General features: G+C 42.1%; 1 protein-coding gene across 1 annotated transcript; it reads left to right on the forward strand.

Annotated features, from left to right (window-relative positions):
- Positions 1-4: 4 nt before the first annotated feature.
- On the forward strand, positions 5-1,835 carry CIAO2B (cytosolic iron-sulfur assembly component 2B; the record flags this gene model as incomplete). The annotated part of the gene is made up of 4 exons (XM_026059796.1): positions 5-106; positions 353-478; positions 1,047-1,092; positions 1,614-1,835. Coding segments are annotated over 4 exons (372 nt in total), but the record flags the coding sequence as incomplete, so codon positions are not given.
- Between the last annotated feature and the right edge of the window lie 16,486 nt (positions 1,836-18,321).

Raw genomic sequence — 18,321 nt, forward strand, 5'->3', positions numbered from 1 at the left:
GCGGCGCGTTTTCCTCAGCCTGGCACATCTCATCCGCTCCATCAACGACCCCGAGCACCCGCTCACGCTGGAGGAGCTGAACGTCGTGGAGCAGGTCCGCGTCAAGGCGAGTTCCCTGCCCGCGGGGGGCGGCGGTCGTCCAAACGCCACGGCTTAATCTTCATATTTGCGCCCTGAAAGGAGAATTAGCGTAGACTTCTGCTTCGTTTAAACATAGCGTGTAGAAACGACAGTGAAGAAAATGATGAGCAGCAGAGTAGAGCTGCAAGCTGCGTTTCGCATGAAATGCTGCCTGCTGACTTGTGATGAAGTAAGTGAGTTTTGTACATAGAAGGTGTTTGCTTTTCAACAGGTGAACGATGCTGAAAGTACCGTAGCGGTGGAGTTTACTCCCACAATTCCGCACTGCAGCATGGCAACATTAATTGGACTGTCAATAAAAGTAAAACTGATTAGATCTCTACCTGAGAGGTTTAAGGTGAGTAATAAAATCAGTCCAGAAAGCAAAAGAAGGGGGTATGTTTGTAAAAACCTAACAACTAACTTATAGTGAAAAGTAAATTAAAGTGAAAAATAACTGGAGCTTTTCTTCATCTCCTCATGTGATGAGGGAGGGAAACAGTCCAGGAGTCAGAAGGCATTAAACTAAGCAGTGGATACAGAATTCCTGTTCTCTGAAAGTCGAGTCAAAGGCGAATGGGTTTACGATGGGAAATTACCTTTAGTTCTTTGTGGTGCTCTGACTCCTTACGGGCGAGAATCTCAGTTTTACAAATGGAGAGTAGAGGCCTGTGTTTTACCCAACTGCCTGAAGGAGGCATAAAGCATATCAGAACACAGAATGCAGTGCAGCCTTCTGGCTGGACAAGCATCCAGATTTTAGACTTTGTTCTGTTCTACTATATACAGTAACTGGCTTTGACAATAATATGTGTGTTTTTTTCAATTATCTTGTTTTCGTTGTTAAATTGTTTGAGTCTGAGCTTCCAGTGTGTTGACGACTTGTTCCCTCTTTCTTCTTTTGTGACCTTTTTGCTCCTTTTAAGGTGGATGTTCATATAACACCAGGAACACATGCCTCTGAGCACGCAGGTAAGCTTTTTAGTGCTCTCTTGTGTGGTTTTCTTTACATTTTTGATCTTGCAAATTAGAGATGAGAGAGACTCCTGCATCTGCACAGCAGCTGTTGAGTATCTGGGACTTTACACACACCAGCCCCTTGTGTAATAATGAAACTTAGATATGTTGTACACCTTACCTGAAACATTTCCTCAGACAGCCTGTGCTCTCAAATAGTCCCTGGTTTGCTTGGGTTATGGAGGGCTCAGAAAATGAGGAGAAGCTGGGGATAAATTTCTTGTCTTCTTACAGCTACACATGCATAGCTCACTGCTGCTGAATTATAAATAGCCTCCTTGTTTAACTTGTGATATAATATGTAGCTTTGACTTTAGATGACAACTCTGTGGTGTACTCAGCATCTGCAAAATTACTAGTCTACCTGAGTACCATAGCAACAGTGTGATTATCAGTCTCAGTGTAAAATGTTTCTAAAAAGACATTGTATACCAATGTTTTGACCAGTTCTTTGTGATTTTTTTTTTTTTGAACAGTTAATAAACAGCTTGCTGATAAAGAACGTGTAGCAGCTGCTCTGGAAAACTCTCACTTACTGGAAGTGGTGAATCAGTGCTTGTCTGCTCGATCATAATTACCCGATGAGGAAATCTTTGGTATTATGCTTTGTTAAACTCATTTTGTATATAAGTGGTGATGCAAGTGTTTCACTATATGTGTATCTATAAGCAAAATAAAATTACTTGGATTTTCTTAAAGAAATGTTTCATTACTTCTACAAAAATTAATATGTGGGAAATTAGCTTGCAGGCAGCTACACAAATATGAAAATTGACTTTCAAATTTATCAGCTATAGCACAGTAAGATTTTTTTGGGCTTATCTTTAAAAAGATTTGTTTGAACTTGTTTTTAACAGAATTCTGACTATCCTAAACCAAAGATTAGTTACAAACTACATTTTAGAAATGGATTTTACACATTGACCAAGCAAATTAGCAGTTAAAATCTTAACATTCATATGATTATTTTGGACTGTTAATATAATTTTAGCTTCAAATATACAGATTTTTACAAGTTGGTGCGTGCAAAGTCATAACGTGCTGATAGCAATAAATGTAAACACTACTAAATCATCTGTCTGGTTTTTATTATATTGACTTGAATTTGCTAAATATGGAGGGCTCTTTAAACCTGCATGAAATGTTTTAACTATTCATTACTTATGATGGCAAATACCGTACTTCTGAGGTAGATTATTTTCTGCACCTGTCACAGCCTAGGAGGGAGTCATGCATAGTTTTCAGTATGAACAGTCCAGCTACTCTCTGCTGAAAGACTTTCCTGGCAAAGTTTGACAGCTAAATCACAAGTTTTGCTTTAAACATGCATTCAGATTTAGTACTAACACCTATCCCACGTTACTGGGCTGGAAAATATGGCACTTACCAAACAGTTGTCTGTGGTAGAAATTGACAATAGAAAAATTTGTTAAGATAGATTTCCATAATTTACTTGAACTTTTGTAAGAGATGTTTTTAATCCTGGACCACCGGGGGGGGGGGGGGACAAAACAAAAAAACCCAGACTGTTAAATAAATAGACCAAGCAAGTGTTTTGGTGCTGCACACATGCAGTGTTAATTATCAAATACCTTCACCATCATCAGTTACCTAGAGAGTAACTAATACACCTTTTTCAGAATAGATTGTGCTGATCCTATCTATAACACTTTATATCTCAGTAGTAGCTTCTCTTGAAGGATCTTGGAGGATCTTTTGGAAATGGTGAACCTTAGGAACACTGACTGTGTAAACCATGGCCTGGTACTTCACTCTAATCTCTGTTGAGCTGTTAAAAAACTGAGGAAGTGGTATCCAGTAGGATAGCTAAAGTCACAGAGCAAACTAGGACAGAAATAAGTCCTAATTTCCTTCCAGTTTGAGAAATGAGGCACCTAGTTTTCACAGGGCTTGTGCAGAATGCCAACTCTGCAGCAGCTTTCATCTGCTTATTTGGCTTAGCATCCTTTGAATGATCAGCCCTTGCTTGGGTGCATGAATTTGAAATTGTAAATAAAGACAATATTTGTGTAATACTAATACTGGGAAAAGAGCAGAATGTTCCTTATGTTAGTATTATCGTCCCTCTCTGCCTCTCTTGGTGAATCATTAATCAGTTCTGATGTTGCCAGCTGTTGCACCACAAATGAAAACTTCAACCATGGCAATTCACGCAGGCATCTCATGGGCAACAAGCTTTGTTGGTTTGTTTTTGTTTTCTGTTTTGTTTTTTTTTAATAGAAAATGAATAGTGCCTTCCCAGCTTTTGGGGAAGATTGGAGTGCAAGTATGTGTGTGGGGAAAACAGAAGGATGAGTAATCTGTCAACAGATTGCTTCAACCTGCACTCCAAATGGAAAGGGAATCTGGAAATTATGCTTAATCGAATCACTACTGCTTGGCTTTCGCCACTATATGATAATAGTGTTAAATAATTTATTGAGATGTTGGCATTTGCCTTGCAAGGCATGTTGTACGTGATAACACTGAAGGGGCACACTGTACATGGTAACACTGGGGGATGTTTTGCACCACTCACCTTTTCAGAGAAGCAACAGTATGTGTTCACATTGTTTAGATTTATAGTACACAGTTGTGGGGTGACTTTTCAGTGAAGGGAAAAATTTTCAGTCCCTTGGGTATAATGATCATTATCTGGCTCCTGCAGTATGGGGAGAATATGGGAGAAGAAAGCATTAATTTGTTACAAATATTTGTTTTCAACCCTCTCCCCCCCATTTAGTCTCTGGAATGCCTTGTAATAGGACACATTCCATCAGAAAATAAGACCCTTTACAGCAGCTGCACTGAATACAAACAGCCTCATTCAAGTCCAGGAAAAATGCCAGCAGCAGACATCTGTTTCACATTGCTAGGCTCTGGGCAGAGTCTTCCAGGGGTGGCTGAATGGCATTCACTGCTCTGACTCTGCAAACACAGCAACACGAGCTCCCCAGGGCAATTGGCTGTGTTGTGCCCTAGAATAACCTGCCCTGTGTTCAAGGCAGCAGATCAGCACAGTCGGGTCTGTGCATCTCGGGCCCTGCCACTTGGCCCATACCTGCCCCCCAACCCCTCCCCTGGGAAGAAACAGCCCTCTTTCTAGCTGCTCTCATACTGTCTTTGCTTTCTAGCACCATCAACCTGAAACTTTTGAAGACGATTCATCCCCCAATTTCATTACGAGTGGATATAAAACAGCTTGGGGGGCAACTTTTTTCCAGAGGTGCAACTAAATGCTGTCCATGGAAGATGCTACAGGAAGAACTTTACACTTTCATGGGCAATATTTCTTGTGTTCCTTGGGTGGAGTGATGTGTACTACACACTGGGAACTGTTTGTTAAGTCATTTCAGTCTTCTGGCCACGCTCAAGACTGATGTGTTTACATCGATAAAGTACCTTGATAGCGATCTCCCTCTGGAGCTTTGATTTATAAACAACATGTTTTGCAATGTTTTTTATAGCTGCTAAAAACATTTTCCTTTAGCCTGTCAAGCAGACAATTATGCCACTTTCTCTTCTTTGATGAAATGCACTGTTTGGTGTAAATACAGACTGCGAACAAGTGGCAGACTCAAATTTTTGCCTCAAATGAAAGGGAAGTTTTATAGCAAAATCTTTCAAATGTTACTATGGAAAGCTAAGTATCAGCATAGAAAATAAACCAGGGGAAACTGAGGCTATTACCTGGGTGTTTAAGTTTGCTGGTGTGCCTCACCACCACCTGCCAACAACATTTAACAGTAAGCACATAAAACTGCCTGTTTTCTCATTCCACAAAGTGCTAAAAATATACAAAAACTTTATAAAACATACAAGTAGCAGAGCTCTAATTTTACTCAGTGTACTTCAGTGCTTGCACAAGACTTGCTACTTAGTTCTGTAACCTTCTTAAATGTTTCATATTATCTGTTTATGCATTTCCCCTCCTATGCCTTACTTGTAAAGAGCATTTACAGCCTGCAGCAGCACTGGAGCAGCCCTGTCTGCAGTGATGAAAACATCCTGGTTGTCTGGATGAGTTGAAATCCCCCTCTCCAGCTTCATTCCACACACTCATCAGGATCCCCAAGTAATCTGCCAGTCTCATCAATTTTGTTGCTTTTCAGAGTCTCCTTGCAGCACACGCAAGCTCCAGATGTCAAGGCTGTGCTCTTTAGAGCAGAAGTTAAAACAGTCTCCATGTTCCCGCTAGTAGCTCAGCTCTGAACGCGGGGCTGGAGGGAGAGAACTGGGCAGAAATTAATTTCCAGTACGTTTGGGAACACATGTAATGGGGGAATGGGGAGCAACTGCAGTCCTGGAACTTCAGGGCACAAAAAGAGAAAGAGAAGGAAACGGCAGGAGCAAGCAGCACCTTGATGTCCTGCCCCTACCTCCAGGATGCTTCCAGCCTCCTGCTGCAGCAACGCGGAAGACCAAGGAGCTCTTCCAGCTGCTTGCTGGAAGCCCTACCCTCCAAACCGCGGGGAACCAAGAGCCTCCTGTTACCTTATGCTAAACATCTCCCAGCCCTCTGGTTTCCATACTCCCCACAGGCTGGCTGCCCGGCAGGGAGAGTCCAGCGCGGAGCCTGCGGCCAGGGCACGGCCGCACTGCGGATAGTGCTCTGCGTGGTGCAAAAGGCCAGGGTGGTGCGAGCAGCACGGAGCAAGCTGGGCTGCACTCTGGGTTCCTCTTCCCTCTGCCCGGGCGCCCAGGCAGCCCACTGGAGGGCACTGCGGCAGGCAACAGCAAAGCCTTGGCAGCCCCACTGCAGGCAATCCAAGCCCCTTCCTCCCAAACCGCAGCACGAGGCACAGAGGACCAGGAGGGCAAGCATCTACGTAAAAATAATGCTCTGAAGTTGACAAAGGGAGGTGCGCAAGTGTGGCGGATTGGTGGCACGGACTCAAGACATGGTGCATCTTGAGACCTTTATTGTTCGTTTCTGAGCATATTTAAATAAAGTTAGCTGCTTCAGTGGTTTCACAGACACACTTTGCTAAGCCAGTCACCATGCAGATTATGTCACAGGGAGCCAACCATTACACCGATCACGCACGCAGCGGTCATGCCTTGTACCTTGCTACTTGTTTAGAAAAGCTGTCTTGCCCTTAACCTTGGTTCCCACTGGCTTCTGCTGGTTTATCTGTACTTTCTCAGGATGTATCATTCCCAGCTGCAGCGGTGTCCTTGGGTACATTTGTCTGAGGCTCCTGTTGCTTGCTACTTGCAACTTACCACCAGTTTAACCCTGTCATGACCCTCCACACGCAAGTTGCTAGGCCATAAGGGCAGCAGCCAAAGAGCATGGACAGCAGCTGTGCCCACACCGGGCCAAGCAGGGAGACCCAGGCAGCGACAAGCCGTCACTGCTGTCCTCTCTCCTCTCTGCTGGACATGATCCTCCCCATCACTTGGATGTAACCTGGGAGAGGAGATTTCCAGTTCTTCTGGATGATTGTTTATCACAGCACTTTTTTTCCTAATTTACCAAATTAGTTCCATCCAGGTTCCCAGCAGATGTGTCACACAGGGTTTTGACCAAAATAGCCTCAGCAGACTGTCAGGAGCACCAGCTTGCTTAACCCCATGATTCCTGGCAGCTGTGTTTCTCTAGAAGGCTACATCTTTGCTAATGGAAGAGCTGGCACCTGCTCTAGCTAAGGATTATGAGGGTACTTAAGCAGCAATACCCCCCCCCCCCCCGGGTGACAAATCATCCATATAGTCTGAATTGCTTGCAGAGAAAACCAATAAATGCCAATGGATTCCAAATTTTATTCCTAACAGTTTTAACAGAGCAGTGATTGTTTTATTACTGAAAATTAGGGGAAAAAACCAGCTTCAACAGCACTGCAGCAACTTTTTTTTAAAGACGGTTACTCTAGAGGTAGATGGAAAATAATGATTAGGAACAAGTCACATAGATTATTTCACTTCAAATTTGTACTGACTTATATTTTCATAATGAGTTTTTAGATGTTGTTTTTGGAAGATGGAAGTGGATAATAAAAAGTGCCCACTAAATTCTATTTTATAAATGATTCTTACTAATGACAAACATTGACTAAGAGCTTGAAATAGGATCTGTTATTTAAACAATTTCTTCCCCTCCCCTTTCACACTCACCATTCTGGTCTGATCTTGCAAACTGAGAACTTTGACTGAGGTGATACTCTGGATTATATTTTTAGCATATAAATGATGATGTCTCATCACTTATTTATTTTTAATGGTAAGAAAAATATTGGGTCATTCCTGGCAAAAATTGAGAGTTAATTTAATTTTGCAAACAAAAAATAAATATTACATCAGCTTTAAGCTCATCAATCTTGACAGCCTCACTTCAAATGCGTATTTCATTTACATGTATACATTTCAGTTCATTCATAGTCTAAGCATTTCTCCAGCAGCTGTAGTTATGCAGTTACCAACTTATAATTAGTAGAGCTTTCTTGATTTTACGGCTGAATAAATAAACATTATAGCTAAGATGCAGATTGTATCACAACACACATCAGCTAATGTATCATAGTAGTTTAGAAATTGCACTTGCAGCATATTCTACTAATCCTTAAAACTGCAGTAACTTTGTTATGACTGTCATGAGTGTTTGAAATAAACACATAGAAAACATGGCAGGCCTTCCTCTGACATCTTACTGTGACCCGGTCTTCATCCTCTTAAAAGCTGCTCGAGTCTTTGAGAGACTACAAATAAATTGTGTGGTTGTGCCTTACACGCCTCGCTGGGCAATCGCTGTTTGGCCCTCAGGAAGGACACGATGAAAGAGGCCACGTGGTGCGGACTGTGCCTCGGTCCAGCTGGGAGCAATGGGCAGGATCCCACTGAACAGGCGCCAGAATACGCTAATAAAATAATATGCCAAAGAGAGAGAATACATATAGGAAAGCTGCCAAGATAGCGATGTAATATCTCTCTGATCAGCTACTCCCAGGTCTGGGCCACAAAAACACTTGCCACAGCAGCCGCAGCGCGCAGGGCACGGGCTCTCACGAACACGGATCGAGGGGGAGAGCGCTGCTCCACGAGGGCCGTTTCACCCAGCGCTCCGGGTCTCCGGCCACCGCTGCCTACCACCCGTCCCGGCCACGCAGGCTTCAGGGCTGCGCTCAGCCTGGGAAGCAAAATTCAGAAGCTCTGCAAAGTAGATATATTTCTGTATGTACATGCAACTTGGCAAAAAGAACATAGGAGAAGTGGGAAATAGGGGACAGCTAAAAATAACATCCGCTTGCAATTCCAGACGCCCTTGTAAATTCTGCTGTGCTCAGGTGGTTGCTAACGTCACCCCGGTAGATGGTGCTGCAATTTCACACCAGTCAGCAGCTGAGATCTGAGATCTCACCAAGTACAAACCCATCGGAGAAAGAGGGGGCAAATGTCCTTGCCTGCGCTCTCGGAGCACGCTGGGCCTCGCCGGGGGAGAGTCCGCCACGTACAGCCGCAGCCGACTTGTCGTCTCTTTGGCCGTGGTGACGCCGGAGCCCCGCTGGTGGACAGCGAGCTCGGCTGCGGGTCGGGAGCCCAGCGCCTGCGCTGTACCCGCTAGCCCGGAGCACTTCTTCTGGTTCCACTTAGCTGAGTTGCTTCACCCTCAGCAGAGCAGCGTTCACCGCTCACAACAGTTCTGTCACTTCGTACAGTGATGGGCCGTACACGCAGCCGGAGGCCTTTTCAGCTTGAAATAAAACCTTTTTGAATGCTGACGCAATTTCAGCTGAACTGAGATTTGACTTATTTCAGCTGACTTGGTAACTATTGAAGCATTCCAGTTTAATTAGGATGATGGTTAGTGAAATCTGTCATAAAATCTTTTGTGGTTTTTAGCCTTTGTGAAACAACTTACCGATATGTAAAAAATATAGAGAAATAAATAGGTACAATATACAATGCACCGTTATTGTCTTTCACAGCTAATCAAGGGAAGCCTATATATCCATATGGCTTGATGATGACAGGACGACAGACTCATTTCTCCAATGAGCAGTTTTCTTCTTATAAGGGAAGGAGGCCTGCGTCTGAATGAGCTCATTTAGAAAAGCCCTCCTTCCCGAGAAATACTATATCCTTGGTGTTGCCTAGCTACGCGCGGCTGTTACCTTAGAAGGCTGCAGATTCATCTGAACAATTCTGGTGGTGCTGATGTGTTTGAGCAGAGGAGTAATGCAAATATATAACCCTTTCTTTGGTAAAGATTATGAGAGAAGGATCGTGCAGAGGGAGGGGTGAGTGTGAAAAGAAAGTGCCTTTGCAGAGGAGAAATGTCGTGTGTTCATCATCCTGGGGGTATGTGCAGGCAGTGAAATCACAGACGACGTTTTTGACGTGAGAGTCTGATGCCAGGGAAGCGTTTGCCTGGTTAATGTTAATTACTGCTGTGAGTAAGTGTTGAGAAGGGAAAAGACTGTCAAGGCCTGATTCTGATCTCATTTCCAACACTGTAAACCAGTAAAAATGCCATGAAAGGCAATAACGTTGCTGAATTTCATTACTGCCAGAGAATGGGATGATCACTGAATGTCTCTTTAAATATAAGTAGCCTTAGTAATTTCGAAAATTAAAAAAACTATTTTAAATGCCTAAAACCTGAAGATTTACATTGTCATGTACCTATCGAAGGAGCCTCTGACAAGGAACTCTGCCCTCAAGCACAAGACGTGCTCACAAGAGTTTGAGAGCGTGAGCAATCATCCCCCGGCACCTGCCCAGCACGACCAGCAGCCCAGCGTGCCTCGGCACGGCACGGCACGGCGCTCCGCGGCGCTCCGCGGCCTTCGCTAGGCTTGGTGCCCAGCTATGGCTTTTGGGAGGAACAAGGTGAATGGAGAAACAAAGCTATTTCATGTCTGCATCACTGTACCTGGTTTGGATGTAGAATAGTGTTGATAAGGGTCAAGATCAGGAAGTTTTATCTTTAGGACCTAGAGAATCTTAGCACTGGAGCTTTGATTGAGCTTATTCCAGTAAGGGCTGGCTTGGAAATTAAGATTTACATTTGGGTTGTGTAATTTCTTTTATAAAATAATTCTTTTTTCATGTCTGCACTGTCCTATAGCCCCCTTTATACAAGGTACACGTTTTGTACCTCAGTCTACACTTGTGTTTGCTACCCATATTTTATCATGAGTCTAGATCTTGATTGGTTCAAAATTTTTCTAGAGAAAATGGTAGATAATGAATCATATTTTTACTATCATCATCATCGTTATCGTTATACTCTTTCACAAGAATAAAATCAGAAAGAACTCAGACAAGTTAAAGTGAAAATAACAAAGTCTGTATGATTCTAGTATAACTCCACCATAAGAATTTTGAGGCCTTCATCAGAATATCTTATATAACAGCAGATGCAAAACAGGAGACAAGCCATTTAAAAGAAGACAGAGATGCCTACTACTGCTCTGGTACGCAAACACGGAATTTGCCAAACTCAGCACATTCCAGCTGGACAAATCCTGAGCTTCTCCTGAAACAGATGATAACATCTCTCACATCCGTTTGCCCACACAATTTTACATGAAAGATTCCATGACATCACCGACAACAGGAAAAGACAACCATAAACTCTAAACTGGGATAGAAAGAAGTGTAAAGGCTTTCCAATTCAAATTCATAACTATCCCCTGGGGCTATGAGCTTTCCTCTTGGTTTCAAGCTTTCCTTTCTTGAAATGAAAAGGAAATGCAGTTTTCCTTGCAAGGGAAACGAGATCAGACTGTAGCACCTAAAGCAAAAAGGCAATTATGTTTTAATTTTGGTCACCATCACTCCCTACCAGGAACCTTATAAAAAGTGCAGTTATTCTAAGCATCATAAATGCACATTTGGACACAAAACTAAAGCTTTCTGCTGTAGGAAAACATATATAAAAATCCCTATACTTTTTATTATCTAGTACACAGAAGAGGGCAGCATAGTTAAAGTTTCACTTGATATGGTCACTAATGTTGCAAAGCGTGCTTTGCAAAGTCTTACCTCCTCAGCCGGGGATCTGTGTGACTGACCTCTGGAAGCCTGTTGTGTTATTTCCTCAGAGGACCACAGGCCTGCTGCGGGGCCCAGGCCCTACTTATGAATTTTCATTGCAAGGAGACTTTCTCAAAGGCATTTGTTCACCTATCATATTCATGGAATCATCTGTAATACGATGGTTTTATCTGGGATTATTTCTAACTTGGATATAGTCTGGATCTGCAGTCTTTATATGCCCCAAATCTTCTTTTCTTTGATATCTTTGCAATGTGTTGAAATGCAACCAGTAACTTGTTGCTGATGCATCTGCCATGTTCCCGGCACCCTCACTGTAATCTCTTGCTACAGAGAAGTTTTCTGTTACAACTACATTTTTCCTTTTGCAAGTTTCTGCAATATTTCTGCAGTACTACATGGAAGATGCCTGTTTACAGGCAACTTTGAAGACATTGCTCTGCAGTCATACAGAAGAAACAGGCTCTGCAGGTTGCCATGGCCAACTTTAGGCTGTTTTCTAGCCTATTTGCTACCCTGGCTATTAAATCTTCAGTTGCTCAATAGAAGAGAATTACAGTAGATCCATGAACATGTTAGCTCAATGCTCAGCTAACAAAGAGTAAACAGACGCTAGGGATTCTTAGGAATAAGGAAGAAAGCGGAAACCATCATTGTCTAATGTGTAAGTAAGTGCATGGGCACCCGCAACTTGAATAATCTGGGTGTTTCTCATCCCCTAACTTCAAAAAGGTGTCTTAGAAATAGAAAAGATACAGAGAAGGGCAATGGGAATGATTCAAGCAGGGACAGTGTTTGTACAAGGAGTGACTAAATACACTAGGTTCTTCAGCCGAGGGAAATGATTACTGAAGGAACATATGATGGGAATCTATAAAATCATTAGGTGTGTGAAGAAGACACAAGAGAACACTTATTCTCTGCTTCACAATACACTAAGTTGGGATGTTGCAGGACATCAGGAGTCTACATGGGTTAAAAAGCAACTAGAAAATGTTCAGTAAAAAAATACATCAAGGACCACTGAGAAAAGGAATACTTTTAGCCTGGAGGGTGTGCAGGGGAAGTTCTAATGTGTTTGTCATATTCTTACACTCTTCCTTAGGTATCTGCTATTGACAGCTGCTGGAAGCTGGAGGTAAGTTGAACCTGACCCAGTATAGCTCCTTTAATTTGTTATTGTAAATAGATTCGTTCCTCTCGCCAAGAGCTACTGCTGGTAAACAATAAATCTTACATTTGCAATTTGCTTCCTTACCACTACGTACTTCTCAGTAGGATAGACAGACAGCCATCTACTTTGCCTGCTCCTTAAACCACTGTTGGCAATCTGCAAATTCAGATGTTTTTTTCATGATATCTGACTTCTAGATATTTCTTGTAAAGGGCCTCTGAAATCCACACTAAGGAGCATACATCCTGCAGTATTTGTAACAGGATATTTAGCATGCCATTCATAGATGGATGATATATGTCACACACATTGGCCCTGACAGGTTTAATACTGAAAAAGAGAAATTAAGGGTGATAAAAGAAAATAATTATGGAGATAGGTTAGGTCATGTTCTGATTTTATTCCAAACTTGAAAGGCAATAGGAGCAAACAGCTGACCAGATACAGTATGCGCTAATGAGTCCGTTCCCCAGTGACTGCACTGATGAAACTAAGGGGGTATCCAAATTCTGACTCGTAGCTCACGAGTGGGTTACTGTATGAGTAAGAAATAAACCTGAATCTGAAAAACTAAAAATCAGTGTAAATTTGGAGTTAAATGAAGACAGACTGCTTTTTACAAATGTATTCTAACAGGATAGTTTACCAATAGTGTTTTACATTTTATGAAAAAGAAGCTGGGAACTGCACAGGGAGAAGTGAAATTAGATATGCCACTTGTGTAACTTCTTTTTTTCCGAGCAATGATTCACCTGGTTCAGTTGGTCATGAGCTTTATCTAGCAGTGAAAGCTTTTCAGATTACTCAAAGTGGTGAGAACTTCAGAGCAGCAGGAAGATGAACCACATTTCCAATCATTGTTATCCCAAGTTATTTTTTGCACTCTTTAGCAAGGGTTTCAGATGGGCAGAGACCTGTGCCTTAAGTTGCAACCAGTGGAACTAAAACATATCTGTTCCATGCTTCTCTAACTGAAAAACACAAACAGTAGCACACTCTTTTGCAGTACCTAATTTGTGAGCTTTAGAATTTCTGGTCTGGAGCCGGAAGGAAGCACAATAGCTGTGAGAGGAACCAACATATGATTAATTTTGTTGATAAATACCTGAGTTTAGTTAGGTTTCTGTGTGCATTTTGTGCCTTGGCATTATGTGTGAGCCTTCTAAGCCATGTTAATTTCTATTGATTCCAAAGCTCATTTTCTCACACCTCATCAATGCAGTCCCAGTTCACGGCTACCACTATTCAATCAAAAACAGTAGCTCTGATTAAATGCAAGAGTAATTATGGGCATAAGAATGGCTCCTTGGACAAAGGGATGCCGTATCAGCTGCAGAATAATGCAATATACAATATGCTGTACATGAGAAGGTCTAATACATATTTTCATATAACTTACAAACTGAACTAATTAGTCCATATCTGTTCAGCACACACTGTTCTATGATTTTAAGGGTGGTGGAGAGGAAAATTTAACACCATATTTGTACCATATCCTACTTGTCAAGAGTTAAGGAGATATGAAGCAGTATTTTGTTCAACTCCCTGCACCTCTTTCTCTCTTGCTTAGGTTAGAGAGGAAAAAAAAAAACATTTCCTATTGCTGCCTCTGTCCTGTCTCTCACCGGCCTGAGTATGTCAGCTGTGCAATTAAAATAATAATAAATATGCTCTTATTTCTTTTTCAGTCCAGGTATTTGGGAGGTAGCCAGACACCCGCTTCTGTGGGAGCAATGCTTCATGCAACTTGGCAATACCAGACCTTTGTGGATGTCTCTGAAGCCTGTGTAGAAATAACTTCACCCACATAATGGTTGATTAATTAGACTTGAAGCAGTGCAGAGGAGTTGAAAAGTAACAAGAGGAGAAACCCACAACTTCCAGCTCAGAGCCAAGCTGAGAACAATACTTTCTCAAAAACCTCATTGCTGCTAATCCAGTCTTTGGGCTGAACTTATTTTGTTCAGAATATTTCTATTGTTCCTAATCAAACGTGAAACAATGCCAACATAAGACACCAGCATAACAAAAACTGGAATTCAATGATAATATTAATTTGATGTAAAAAATATAAATGCTATTTATAATTTGGTATTTGACCTTGAACAAACCCTGATAAGGTGGAATCACATACAATTAATTCTACCCAAAACTTCTGCATTTCTGTTTAAAAATTCAAAGAGGAGGTCAGGTGTTATGTAATACATGCTTAATTATCACTGTATCTCTTGCAAAGTCTGTGCTTGTTATTTAGATCATGAAATGCATTCTGCACCTAATATAGCATACAGAAATTCAGGCATAAGCTTTATTCCCCTAGTAACTGAAAAAACGGAATCAGACTGCATGTTTTAAATTTTCCATGTAATGAAAAGTTCTCCTGCCAACGGAGCGCACTAGGAGTGAACACTGATACTCCTCAAAAGCTAGGGGGACACTGCAAAGGAACAAAAGGAGACAGAGAAGAAGAAAGGAATGGGATAACAGAGAAAAGAAACTGGGCTTGCTGGAACAGTAAAATACAGAGAAAAGGCACCTTAGGTGGAAAGCAATTGAAATAAGGAAAATGAAAATCATATGAAGATGAAATGAGACTGGAAGAAAAAAACCTTACAATCCTTTTTTAGAGCTTTGTGCTCAGTTCCCCATTATGGAGTACATCAACCTTCCTTTCCTTTTAAGTCTCATTAAATTCGTCCATGAGAACCACAGGAGACACACCACAGATCCTGGGTAGCTGAGCAAAGTGAAACTTTTGGCTTTACTCACAAACAGGAGGTTATGGTGATTCCCCCAGCATCCCAGAACACCACTGTGTGTTAGGATACAGCTGACTTGGGTACCTGGGACCAAAGACGATCCAGTGACTCTGGCCTCAGCAGAATTTGCTGGCTACCTTTGCCAGGCCTTGCTCCCTCCTGCAGCGAGGATCTGGATTGCTCAGCAGCCCTGGGCTGCAGCTCTGCCGCTGGTTTTATGGCACAGCCACTGCAGGAGACGGGCACCACTACTGCCCTGGAGCCACCTGCGGCTCAGGAACCGCAGCTGGTACCACTGCTATAGCGATAACCCTGCTTCACTGATTACCGACCGATCTGTCGTGCAGGCTGGAGTGGACTTTTGCCTCCAACATTGACAGACTCCAGGGCTGCCTTCATGTAGAATTCAGCGAAATTGTAAAATTTTCTGTTTCCATTTCAATATGTAAGGAATGGTATATTAGGCTTGCTAAAAATATCAAGACTACAGCATGTGACTAAAGCACTCATTTAATTAAAACAAACCTTAGACCAGTAGAAGCTAGAACAATAGATATTAAAAGCAGAAACAAGAAGACATTAAAATCTTCTTTTAACTAGAAATAAATTATAGTAATACATCTGTTAAAAGCACTGTCCAGTAGAAGAGGAAATAGAGGGCAGATGAGAAGGGAAAGGGTCTGAAAACCCTTTAGAGGAACTAAGATCAGTATTTCAAGTTTGGATGGTCTCATATGCATCCCACTGAAATCATCAGGTGCCACAGTAATGTATACATAAATATATAGTAATAATGAATAGCAAACAGAATTATATGCTACATGAAGAAGCATGTTATCTGTCTCAAGCGATTAACCTGAAGTATCTGCTAATTCCTTCCAGCTTCACAAAATAGCTGGACCTATAAAGATCAAAGGAGATAAATTAGCTACGTGACCCCCGCGATCTCTCCCTTCCTCTGGTTCCAGGCACAAATCCTGTGGCAGATGGGAAACAGACCCAACTGCCTTGGCACAAAGCTCCTCTGTAAAACTTGCAGTCATCCCTCCAGGAACAAGCAGCTCCCCAGGGACCTAATCCAAGGCCATCTCACTTTCTGTGAAAGGACAGCTCACAAAAGCCAGTGCCAGATCCCTCAGAGCCTGGAATTACCAGGTCTCAGGAATCCCCAAGCGCTTGTTTTATACTGTATTCTCCAAACCACACGACTGTTGTCCCTAACAATCCTTCCGATCTGAGAAAGAGCCCCCCAGCTGTTTCTGCAATAGGAATCGAACAGTAAGCTTGTGACCTGAACTTTGCAAGGAGTTATAAATCATATTTTTGGGATCAAGGAAAATATACTTTCACTCTGTGAGTTCTTTAAACTCAGCTGTAAATCCATATGCACATGGTAGTATTCTGTAACCATCAATTCATTAATTGTATCTGTGGTTGGCACAAAACAAGTATTTGCCACACAGTCCTGATTCTTTTGTATGATTGCTGTCAGGTAATTTTTATTTTCAGTCACTTTTACTGCTGAAGCACTGTTCTCTCAAGGTTTTTATTTAGCAGTTTTTTATACAAACCTTTCCTGATTTTTTTTTTTTTGCTATTGATGGCTCTTTCCTGCATTTACATCATTAAAATATTCATGATTTTCATCAGCAAAAGACCTGGAATAAATTATGGCTTTTTAAAGTCCTGTTTCCAAAACTCCCTCCCATTTTTAGCTTGGTTCCAATTGGTAGTGCTATATGAGGCATAAAAGTAGCACAACACCTTTGGTTCTACTGCTTCCCAGATTTCCCTTCTTCCCTATAGAAACTATCACACAAAAAAAAAGAATAAAAAAGAAACAGCTTACATGCCAACTTCTAAAGTTTGCCCTTAAATACAGTAAAGGCATGCAAGAAAGACTGGTCCAAAAGACTCATAAACCCACTCAGAATGTTTTGAGGTGAGATTTTTAGGCAGAAACATTCACATTTTTATAAAGTTAACTGAAGACAAACCATTTCTGCAAGCGTATTTACTTACTTAATTGTATGTAACTACAGATTAACCAAAGTGCTTTGCTTATCCAGTTTATCGAAGTAAAGTAACCATTGTGTACTTAACTATAATCTATTCAAATATGATTTAAAATGTTAACTGTAGTTTTATAATTCAGTTCATTTAACTGAAGCACTCACATCGTTTAACCACCAAACCCTGACTGTTCGAACTGACAAGGCTATTTTGGTTGCTATTTTGTGAGACAGGCAGAGAGAACTTGCTGCAAGCAATTGGTGATCTTTAATGCCACAGTAACACTTCAGACTGCAGTTATCAGGGCAAGGGGGCCAAAAACCATTCCAAGAGCATGGACTGGACAATTATAATTAGCTCAGAAAATGACAGAATATTCACTCGTTTCATTCCATAGGAAAAATACCCATTCCCTCTGGTCAGCCCCTTTGAAGTATTTTTCATGTTTATCTCAGTTGAGCCTCAAAAGCGTAACGTTATGAGAATAAAAGATGTTTCTAAGCCGGTATGCTATGCTTTACTGGCTAAGCAACCCCATAACCCAATTCCACAGATTCCTTTCTTTCCCTTACTTTATTCCTATTCCTATCACTTTGTTTGCATCACTTCCCTATCTATCTGTTGCTTTCTTTAGCCTTGTTTCTGCATTTGATCTGTAAACCCTTAAACTTTCACGAATTTGATGGCAACGGTCCCTATAGTCACAGGGATTTTCCTGTACTGATGAGGTTGTAATCTTTTGGGAGCAGGACCCAGAGTTATTCCGGCTGCACAATGTCCAGCATGTTTCGGTTGCTAGGTAAATAATAAACTGTATACACGATGCTTGGATGAGCCATTCAGAGTACCAGGATAGATATCTGCTTAGTCGTTTCTTCACTTGATCACACGGTAATGACTGTGTCACTCCAGAGACAACACTTTCACACTCTCCTCGAGCGGCTCAGGTGAAATCAAGTGAAGAATTTGACCTTTATTTTTTACATTGGCCTCTTAGACCAGTGACGGCGCAGACGCGCACACTGGCAGCGCTCTGTGTCTGTGCAGCGCAGCACGGGTGCAGAACAGCTCCTAAACATTAAGCGACGCGAACACTAAGCGACGCAGGTGCTGTTCCTAACACTGCTGTAACGCCAGTGACGAACCCAACCTCCCGGGCAATAGCATCGAACCGAACGAGCCGCGGAGCCCGCTGGCCCCGGCGGGGCCCCCGCGGCCGCGGCGGCGCAGGGAGCGCGG

Source organism: Apteryx rowi, unplaced genomic scaffold (assembly GCF_003343035.1).
Source record: "Apteryx rowi isolate R43461 unplaced genomic scaffold, aptRow1 scaffold_1, whole genome shotgun sequence".
Classification (NCBI taxonomy): Eukaryota; Metazoa; Chordata; class Aves; order Apterygiformes; family Apterygidae; genus Apteryx; species Apteryx rowi.